This window comes from Clupea harengus, chromosome 18, assembly GCF_900700415.2.
Source record: "Clupea harengus chromosome 18, Ch_v2.0.2, whole genome shotgun sequence".
In the NCBI taxonomy this organism is placed as follows: Eukaryota; Metazoa; Chordata; class Actinopteri; order Clupeiformes; family Clupeidae; genus Clupea; species Clupea harengus.
The window spans coordinates 1010596-1021415 of record NC_045169.1 but is presented as its reverse complement, the minus strand read 5'-3'; the positions used below and the strand labels follow the sequence as shown (position 1 = coordinate 1021415).

Here is a 10820-nt window from a genome sequence, read left to right as displayed (position 1 = left end):
TCTGTATGACCACAGCATTCATCTCAGCTCAGCTCTGTAGGACCACAGCATTCATCTCAGCTCAATCTCTCTTCCTCTCATCTCAATCTATCTCAATCTCATCTCAGTCTCTTCTGACCACAGCATCATCTCAGCTCAGCTCTGTATGACACAGCCTTCATCTCCTCTCATCTCATCCTCAGCTCAGCTCTGTAGGACACGCATTCATCTCATTCATTCTCATCTCATTCATCTCACTTCCTCTCCTCTCCTCATCCTCTCCTCTCCTCTCCCTCCTCTCCTCTCCTCTCCTCTCATCTCATCTCTGTATGACCACAGCATTCATCTCATCTCATCTCATCTCATCTCATCTCATCTCATGTCATCTCATCTCAGCTCTGTAGGACCACAGCATTCATCTCATCTCATCTCATCTCATCTTCTCTCCTCTCCTCTCCTCTCCTCTCCTCTCCTCTCATCTCTGTATGACCACAGCATTCGTCTCGTCTCGTCTCGTCTCCTCTCCTCTCCTCTCCTCTCCTCTCATCTCATCTCATCTCATCTCATCTCATCTCATCTCATCTCCTCTCAGCTCAGCTCTGTGTGACCACAGCATTCATCTCATCTCATCTCATCTCATCTCATCTCATCTCATCTCATCTCCTCTCAGCTCAGCTCTGTGTGACCACAGCATTCATCTCATCTCATCTCATCTCATCTTCTCTCCTCTCCTCTCCTCTCCTCTCATCTGTTTCATCTCATCTCATCTCTGTATGACCACAGCATTCATCTCATCTCATCTCCTCTCCTCTCCTCTCCTCTCCTCTCCTCTCCTCTCCTCTCCTCCCTCCCCTCTCTCTCCTCTCCTCTCCTCTCCTCTCCTCCTCATCTCCTCCTCCCTCCCTCCCTCCCTCCTCTCTCTCCTCTCCTCTCCTCTCCTCTCCTCTCATCTCATCTCATCTCATCTCATCTCATCTCATCTCCTCTCCTCTCCTCTCCTATCATCTCATCTCATCTCATCTCCTCTCCTCTCCTCTCCTCTCCTCTCCTCTCCTCTCCTCTCCTCTCCCTCCCCTCCCCCTCCTCTCCTCTCCTCTCCTCTCCTCTCATCTCATCTCAGCTCTGTATGACCACAGCATTCATCTCAGCAATCCTCTGCAGGTTTTTGGGGGCTTTCTGATGGGGGACAGTCCCCTGATTTGTTTCAAATTTCATGTCTGCATCTCAAGCGTTCTAGCGCCACCAAAGGGTAGAACTTGGAGGTGCATTTATGCATGTAACTTTGGAATCATATGGATTTTTGATTTTCAAAAGGGTCCATCCAACAGCCAATTGAAGTTGGTGGCAAAACTGCCAAACAGGAAGTGAGGTCATTTGTTATTCTTCCTAAGGCCAAGACATGGCAACATTTCATGACAACCTAATCGATGTGGCTGCCATATGGATTTTATTAAAAGGTTTAGAAATTCTTCACAGGCCACTGTGATTTTGTCCAATATTCACCATCAATTTGCTACAGGTGAACTTCAGACAAAGCCTAAAAGTTTTCATAGGGATTGTTGATTTCCAAAAGCATTTGTCCATTACAGCCATCAGCGTTGTAATAATAAAGAATGCACTCGTCCTAATACCTTTTGATGTGTTTGCCTTATAAAAGTGGTTATGTCTGGTGATGTCTTAAGAGATTCCAGAGAATTTCTGTGGCCGCCATATTGGACTTAATCAAAAACCTTCAAATGTTTTCAGTGGCCCCAAACTTTGTCGAATCTTCACTTAATTCACAGAATCTTCGGACAAAGCCTCTCAAAAGTAATCAGACGGATTTTCAAAATGAGTCACCTGTTACATCCAGTTCAGGAAGTGAGCTCATATCTCGACCAATCTTTGGTCAATTGACATGAAAATTGCTGTGAGTGCATACAGCTATGCCCTTGACATTAAGATATGAGTCTAAGGTTGCAACTCTGGCCTGCCATGGTAACTCTCTGGTAGCCATGGCAACTCTGGCCTGCCGGGCTGCTTGGCCCCCTCATCACGGCTTGCAGCTGTATTTGTCATTATGTTTCATGTACAATTACTCCCTCAACCATATTTATTTATTTCACCCTTACTGTATAACCGTTATACTCATACCGTATAGTATTTATTTATTCCTGCACTTTCTGGACTCTCATCTTCTTTGCACTATTCCTCCTTGTATATACTTTTTTAGACTTCTTGGACTCTTAGACCATTGCACTGTTGTATTGTTTTGTGTTGTGATGTATATTTTGTGTAATATGTCTAAGCACACTGAGAGCCTCTGTACCAAGACAAATTCCTTTTCCGTTTGTGCAAACTTACTTGCCCAATAAAACCTGATTCTGATTCTAACAACACAAAGATCTGGGACTAACATCAGGCTTAAGTCAGTGAGCCTTATAAGCCCCTTTTTGTGCTAGACTAAGCAAATTGACACAAGCAGATGATCCATACCATCAATGAAGTATTGAGCAAACTCAGGATTCACTGCTTAAATCACCAGAGAGAGAAATGTGTAGATTACAGCAGTAACATTGTGTGTATGTAAGGGTATTATGTTACAGGTTGGCAGGTTATAGTCTTAAAGGTGTTATCTTTATAGACAAATAAATACTAATCTTGGAAGAATGTGACACACAAAGACAGGGAAAGGCAAAAGCCAACAAAATAGCAGGGGATGCAGTTAAGAAAACATACTGTTATGGGACAATGCTAGCCTAACACGTCAATCATACACATACTATGCACAGAACTCTAATACTGTTAGAACTCAAGTCATGTCATGGCTCTAGAATATGTCATGGCTCCTAACTGAATGAAGTTAATCTACCGTGACTAAAAGTGGTTCATGTTGTTATTCAATATGATTAAAAAGTACTAAAGATTAAAAAGTATTCAAGAACATTAACTGTTAACTGAACATTAGGAAAAATAAGTAAGTAAGTAGAAGACAAACGGAGCTGTGTACAGCCACTGCCAGCCCCTCACATCAGATGCAATCTGTCACACCAAACACTGTGAGGCCGGTCGGATAAGCTCATTCCTGCATCCTTTTGGCGTCTGCATCCTTTGCAGACATGGATACATCTAGTAGCATTCAAGGATGGGGTGCTATATCAGGGTGCATACACACGTGAATGAGCCCATTGCAGTTTTCACAGAGATATACTTTTGGAGTATATTGGATAAGAGCAAACCGCCCACCTAACAGGTTAGGTCACTCTGAGTCTGCCAAGCGCACAGACCACTCAGCGTCTTTCTCCTCACTCACTGACCTGTCTCACTGACCTGTCTCACTGACCTGTCTCGGTGAACGGGTGAGTGTCTTGTCAAGCCGCTGCCTGGTCCTGGTTAATCTGCTCTGCCTCAGGCTCAGCCTGCCCCGTAGCCATGTGGCTTTGTTGATGTTTAGTTCATGGCTGGACATGTGCTTTTTGGGTAGGTTACTGTCTTTAAGGACAGTCCATAACAAAATGTATGTTTGTTCTTGAATTGACCCGTGAATAATAGGCAGCAGTTGGATACTGGTTTCATTTCAATCCACTGTACCTGTACACAACTGTCTAAAATAGCTCTTTCTCGTCATCAATGACGGGCCAATCAAGAGGTTGTTTAGGAAAAGGATGCTTCAAGTCACAAGGGGTACAATGTGGCATCATGGTATTGGGAGCCTCCAGATGTGGGAAATGCATAGTGTGCATCAATGCTGTGTGGATGAAGGACTATCACCTTCAGCTGGTCATATTCAATCATGCCCTCGAATTTATGCTCATGTGATTGGCTGAAATTGTGAGAGACATCTGATAGTATGCAGAGAACCGCTTTTGAAAAAAAGCATAAAGAAGTGCACAACTCCCCCCTGCATGCTACATAGCCCCCACCTGACTGATCAGTTGAATTTCAAGTCTTTCCAGTGCTGGGGCTCTGATGCTGGGAGTGCTCTCCGGCGGAGCATGAGGACACCGGGTGAGCTCCTTCTGAGCCGTGCAGGAGAGAAGGCTCTGTCCCAGCAGCAGAGCATGAGGACACCGGGTGAACTCCTCCTGAGCCGTGCAGGAGAGAAGGCTCTGTCCCAGCAGAGGTGGCATGAGGACCCTCTGGAGACACCACAGCAGCACGGCAGTACGACAGCACGGCAGCACAGCAGTACGACAGCAGGGCAGCACGACAGCAGGGCAGCAGTTCCCTTCTGCCTCTGATGACCTCTGTGGCAATGGTTGTGGCGTGGAGGTTTCTCTGGACCAGCCGGCATGGATGCAGTGAGCTCTGGACTCTGCCGTCACGGCATGGCAGGCACCTGGGCTGTTGGCGGTGCAGCGACAGCTCCCTTCGGCTTGCGATGCTTCTGGCGGTGGCTCCTCTCCAGCAGCCGGTGCCAGAGGTCCCTGAACCGGTGATGGCACAACAACAGCTCTCTTCAGCTCTCTCCGGTATGGAGAAGCCCCTCCCAGGCTGGTGGCTACATCGGTACATCGATCCTTCGGTCGACTGGGAGCTGCAGCTGCAGAAGTTGCCTCTTCTTCTTCCTCGCTCTCTTCGTCCTCCTCGCTCCCTTGTCAACTTGTTTCACACGATGTCTTGAGCTTAGGGACCACAAAACATGTACCACTCGCTCGGTCTTGTCCAAGGCTGCTGCCAAAGAGCTCGGCATGTCATCAAAGGTGGGGTAGCGCCAGCGAGCATGAAGGCACCCAGCCCTTCTCTCTTGTTCCAGTTGACAGCTTGTCGGCGAACAACATCTTGCCAAAGGCAACTTGCCTGCTCCATTGGTTGCAGGTGTCCATCAACGCCTGAAACGCCTTGCCCTCCGAAGGTGCAATCTGCATCCCAGTCTCTTCAGCCAACCAGCCATTGGCGCTCGCTGCCAGCTGAACCTATACGAGGTCTCAAGCTGTTCTTCTCCTGTGTATGCCGGTAACTTCATGGTGCAGCGCCTCTGTAGTCGGCAGTGGTGGTTCTAAGCTGGCTGTCGGTCAAAGCGGTGGGTGCTCCCAGAGGCCTTGATGCAGTGGCTTTCTCCATCCGCACCTTGCTGGCATGCCCCGTCCCCGTCCCAGGGTCCCACTTCCAGTCAAGGCACTGGGGTGGGTGACTCGCTCCTCTCATGAGGTCCAGGGTAGGGAGCGCTGGCCGTCGGCTCCAGGGCGGAGACATATTACAATAGTATCACAATAATGCTCTTTTGCCGTGTTCCACTCTGGTGCAGCTCGCCACAGGCTCCATCCCACTCCTGACACCAGTGTACAGCGGAGCAGGCAGGAGCCATCTCTCTCATTTATTAAAGCACACACAAGCATTCAGAACTGACTGATATAGAAGGCAGGGAAGGCAGACGGTCTTATACGCTGACACACACAGTGGGTAATGGTACACAAAGATGCCGATACGAAAGGAAACTACACAGGGGCATGACGTGCGTACTGGCAGTGTGGACAGAATCATAAAACTCTCTGAGACGATTTGGACTAAAATACTGTCTAAAGATTGGCTAAGATTAAAACTGAGTTCCACTGACTAAATATTGACTAAAACAAAACAAAAACATTTGATTAAACTGTGACTTAAAACTACGACTAAGGCATTTACATTTACACATACATTTAAAATTCTTGTCAAAATGGACACTGAGCTTAATCAGGAACATTTCAACGCAATTATCAGTCCCACTAGGGTCTTGTGAGATTTGTTGTGATTTTTGCGACCAGAAGTGCCTGAATTTGCTACAGGAATTCTCTTAAAATTGCGATGATTTTATGTTCATAATAAATCAAATGAAAATAATGTAGAAATGCCATTTTTCCTTTTTTGGCAGAAAATTGCAATTGCGGGAAATCCTTCAATTTGTGAAATCACAAGAGGGACCTGGAATCCTGGAGGGACTGAATGGTTTTTCATGTGCACTGATCCCCAAAAGTGTATGTGTGTATGTGTGTATGTGTATATAGTGTGTGTATGTGTGTTTCCCATGGCTGGTCCTACCCTGCGGTGCACTCTGGAGTTGTTGTCCAGGAAGGTGTATGTGTGTATGTGTGTATGTGTGTACGTGTGTTTCCCATGGCTGGTCCTACCCTGCGGTGCACTCTGGAGTTGTTGTCCAGGAAGGTGTATGTGTGTATGTGTGTATGTGTGTATGTGTGTATGTGTGTATGTGTATATAGTGTGTACATGTGTGTTTCCCATGGCTGGTCCTACCCTGCGGTGCACTCTGGAGTTGTTGTCCAGGAAGGTGTATGTATGTGTATATAGTGTGTACGTGTGTTTCCCATGGCTGGTCCTACCCTGCGGTGCACTCTGGAGTTGTTGTCCAGGAAGGTGGGTGAGAGTGGCTTATTGTGCAGCTCCAGCACTGAGGACGAGGCAGCTCCAGGCGTGGCCGTTAGACTGCACAGCGGTAGATTGCCATGGGGATGGCATTGCTCCGCACGGAAGCGCAGCACACTGGCCTCCAGGTCCAGACAGTCACGCCTGCTTTCCTTCAGGGCATCCTGCCTCTGTTTGTGGGCGCGGTCGTTCGCAATGACCTGCCAGAGGGGCAGACCAAAAGCCCTGGGACTCGTTTCTGTCAGAAGATGGAAAAGCACACACACACGCACACGCACACGCACACGCACACGCACACACACACACACACACACACACACGAACGAGAAAGAAAGAGAGGAGTCATTTCTGTCATAAGATGGCAAAGCACACACACACATACAGAACAAGAGAGGGAAAGAGAACATACAATATTCAAGATGATATTCCTCTAAATATTTGTAGAGAGCAAAGTTAAAAGCTGTCCAACCATGCAAATTGCAATTTACTGGCACATTATTTATATATTTAGATCATATTCAATATATGAATATATTACAGTGCTACTTTCCATTGGTTCTTTCTCAGGTGCACTTTGCTTGCAGGAAGTCTTGTGGAATTAGTTCATACTGCTCCCACCTTATCTCCTATGATTCCACGCCAATCTGGATGTTTATAACTTTATCAAACAATCAAATTGAGAGTTTGTGCCACAAGTTCATATTTAGTATTGATATGACTTCCAACTTAAGTTTAGAATGTATTAACACTGTTTGTGTATAAGGGTCTGCTCTATATTTACTGGTGGGAAGACACTGGCCATTCCAAGTGATGTATTCCAACCCTAATGGAGCCCATTTCCTAAACCCACAGCGCTCACAGTTCAACATCCTCGTTCATTCCAGTGACTGATCCCATCTGCTCTGCACTCCGCATGACTCACAGGTCCCAAATAGGAAATAGGAATTCTGTTCCTTTCACAAGTCAGCTCAACTACTGGGAATAAAATCCTAGTCTGGCATGCAGAGTTGAGCTTTCCCTCTACCATTTCCCTCTACTGATTGGACTTACGTATATAGATATTGAAATTCACCAAAACAGTGGACATTATGTATCGGGAGTCAAGTATAACAGACCTTATTTCGAAATCAGAACACATTCTGTGCTAAGAAATGCACTCATTGAAAAGTCACAGTCGCTTGTGCGCACAGAAAACAAAATGGATGATTCATGTTGAGCACTAAACTGCTTTTCATTTTGTGGACAAAAGGCTGAACTCCCTCTTCCTAGACAAAAGTAATTCTGTCCATAAAATAGACATCCTAGGCCAACATATTTACCCTTGTGGCCCAAAAGCAGAATGCACTATACTATGATCGTTCCATGCCATCGAATGTTAATGTTGTCCACTTAAAGGTTTTGCCATATTACTGACTTACGTATGTGCATGAAGAGCAGAGAGCAGTCCGCCCATGAAAACAAAGGCTGCTGAACTTTTGTAGATGTCATTGTTTTATTAATGTACAAAATCAATGTTGTCCACGGGCTATATTACTATATACTAAATTATATATATATATATTATATTACTGACAGTATGATGTACACGAAAGGACTATGCTAAGCAGCCTTTTACTTTCATGGACAGAATGCATTCTGTAATTTGCCAACTCATACTGTAGATTGTATCGGACCGAAGGCCTTTTGTACACATCATGCTTTCAATAATATAGCAGGTGGACATGTGAACTTTAGCAAAACACTGATGTCTATGTAGTTCAAGCTGCCTTGCTTTTGTGGACGGAATTCCTTCCTTGACTTGCTAAGTCACAGAATGTATTGTGCACATCATACTTTCCATGTTATTGCAGAACTGTAAGGTGGACAAAAAGAACATTTGATGGTACGAATGAACATAGTTTAGCGTATTGTATATTACGTGGTCTAGGATAGGAAAATTAATCTATTTTGTCCACAAAAAGAGAGAAGTGCATTGAACCTTTTGTCCACAAAATGAAAGGTACAACATAAATCATCCATTTTGTTTCATGAGCATGAAAGAATGTGCTGTCTCCAATTTTTTGTAGACAAAAGGCATTACAGTACAGAACATTTACGGTTTCGTAATAAATGAATGCATTTCATAGCACAGAATGTGTTCTGCCTCTGTTACACAACTTTCTGTTATGGTTGATATCTGACAGATAGACTGTGAGTGTGACGTAATGAACATGCTGGATTTAGATCTGAAAGAATGACAGAGGCAGACAAGGTGAGATAAGGCTTAGAGGAGAGAATCCCATTAGTATTCTGAGAGCATGACGACACAAACACACACACACACACACACACACACACAGACACAGACACAGACTCACATACAGATGCACACACCAGACACATATTAACCTAATGCCAGAGACAATAAGAGACAGACTTGTTAACCTATAGCCAGAGACAATAAGAGACAGACTTGTTAACCTATAGCCAGTAACAATAAGAGACAGACTTGTTAACCTATAGCCAGAGACAATAAGGGACAGACACAGAGACATTTTGACCACATCTGATTTTAGCATGAATCCTTAGTAAACTGTTATCAGTTGAATAATCAGTGTTGCAACTTAGGGTTAGGGTTTCATGACATCAGAACAGACATTTGATCTTTCCATTACAGAAAGCTCAAGATGTGTAAGAGTAGTGAGTCACAAGAGAGGCCTCTTCTGTGCCCCTGACACCTATACCACATAAGGGCCACATGAATGCCACATGAGTGCCACATGAGTGCTGCTTCTTCCTAGATCCTCAGTGTGATGTCAGCCACCCCTGGTACCTGTCTGTCTGTCTGTGACACTGGCCCCAAGCCCAGGTCAGCCTGGATGGCCAGGTAGGGATTGCCTCCCCTTGAGATTGAGCGTTCCTTCTCCTTCCCTGAGGTGGTAAGAGCCTGGCACACGTGCCAAGTACATGTGTGCCTCCATCAGAATGTCCCAGGCACCAGGTGGGATGGCTAAGAGTGATTTACACACAGCCTGACCCCGATCACTGACCTGAAGCCACATCCGACTCCTTTTAGATCTCAATGGCACTTCACCATCAGTCATGACATTTACATTGAGCCGTTTGTAAAATGAAATCATGGATTGTATTTTGCTAATGCATGAACAACATTGACTCAGTGTAAAGAGTAGTTGCTTGCATTTATTTCCTTCTCAACTTGTCTGGTAAACAGTAGAGATTGGGTCCAATAAACCCCATTAAAACAGATGCCCATGCCAAGCTAACACTCCTTAAAGGCCTTTGGGAGATGTTCTTAGACCCAGAGGCACAAACAGAATCAGGTGAGAGGCTACACAAGGAACATCTCCTTATCACTCGCTCAATTCTCCAATCACATTCCACCTGGCTCAGAGAGAGAGAGAGAGAGAGGGAGGGAGGGAGAGAGAGAGAGAGAGAGAGAGAGAGAGAGCGGGCTACAGAGGGGGGCTGGGGGCGCTTCTTGTGTATGGAAAAATGAATTTGATTGTGATTATGATTTGTGTGTGCTAGCATGCATATGTGTGTGTGTGTGTGTGTGTGTGTGTGTGTGTGTGTGTGTGTGTGTGTGTGTGTGTGTGTGTGTGTGTGTGTGTGTGTCTAAAGCACACTGCTTGAAAAGTGCTAATAAATTATGATTATGATTGTGATTCATATTATTATTATTATTATTATTATTATAATTAACAGTAGTAGTAGTATACCTCTTCAGTCTAAATGTGTCTTTGCAATACAGAGCATATATAGTATAAGGTAGAGAGTGAAAACAACTTGCATTTGTAAACTTTTTCCACACCATTCCTTTCTTTACTATATTAATGACATCTTCACATTTGTAGTGGCCCAAAGCAATGGGAGGAAGGGTTCAATGAATGGCTCCTCACCTCGTTCTTTCTTCTCTTTGGAGAATGAATCAAACTTTCTCCTGAGGGATTTCCTCCTCTTGTGGATCTCTGTGTGAGAAACATATGGAAACAATGTCCTTTGAGAGTAGTGTGGGGAAAGAGGGATGCACAGACCAGAACCAAAGAATGGCTGGAAGAAGCATAGCCAGATGACATAACAACGAGTGCTTGAACAATGTCTCATAAAACTCCCCACATAATGTGTAGTGTGGCTGGGCTCTGTTAAATACACAGGACAGGATGTGTTGGAATAACATTTCAATGAACTATGCCCTGCTCCAGTTCTAGGCACCCACACACTTTAGCATGAGGTGAAACCTAAGACAAACTGGAATAAGACTGCCAAATCAAGCACCATGTAGACCTTACATAAGACTGCCCACCCCGGGGGGGAAAGAATTCTCTGTGGGAGACAAGACCAAAAATAGTACACTAACTGAACTAAATATCTGGTATTGTAACAGCATTGTGGCCTCCACTCCAGTGGGAATACTGTACTTTGAGTATGCTGAAACATGGAAGCTTCCGGACCTTGTCTCACCTTTTGGTCCAAATGAACTATATTTTGGTACATATTTA

General features: G+C 44.9%; 1 protein-coding gene across 1 annotated transcript in view; it reads right to left on the bottom strand.

The window, feature by feature from the left end:
- The window catches only part of arhgap36 (Rho GTPase activating protein 36), a 39556-nt gene that overhangs the window by 8719 nt on the left and 20017 nt on the right, over positions 1-10820 (bottom strand). The window contains 2 exon segments of the mRNA XM_042710449.1: positions 6279-6559; positions 10221-10289. Coding sequence (XP_042566383.1) covers positions 6279-6559; positions 10221-10289 — 350 coding nt within the window.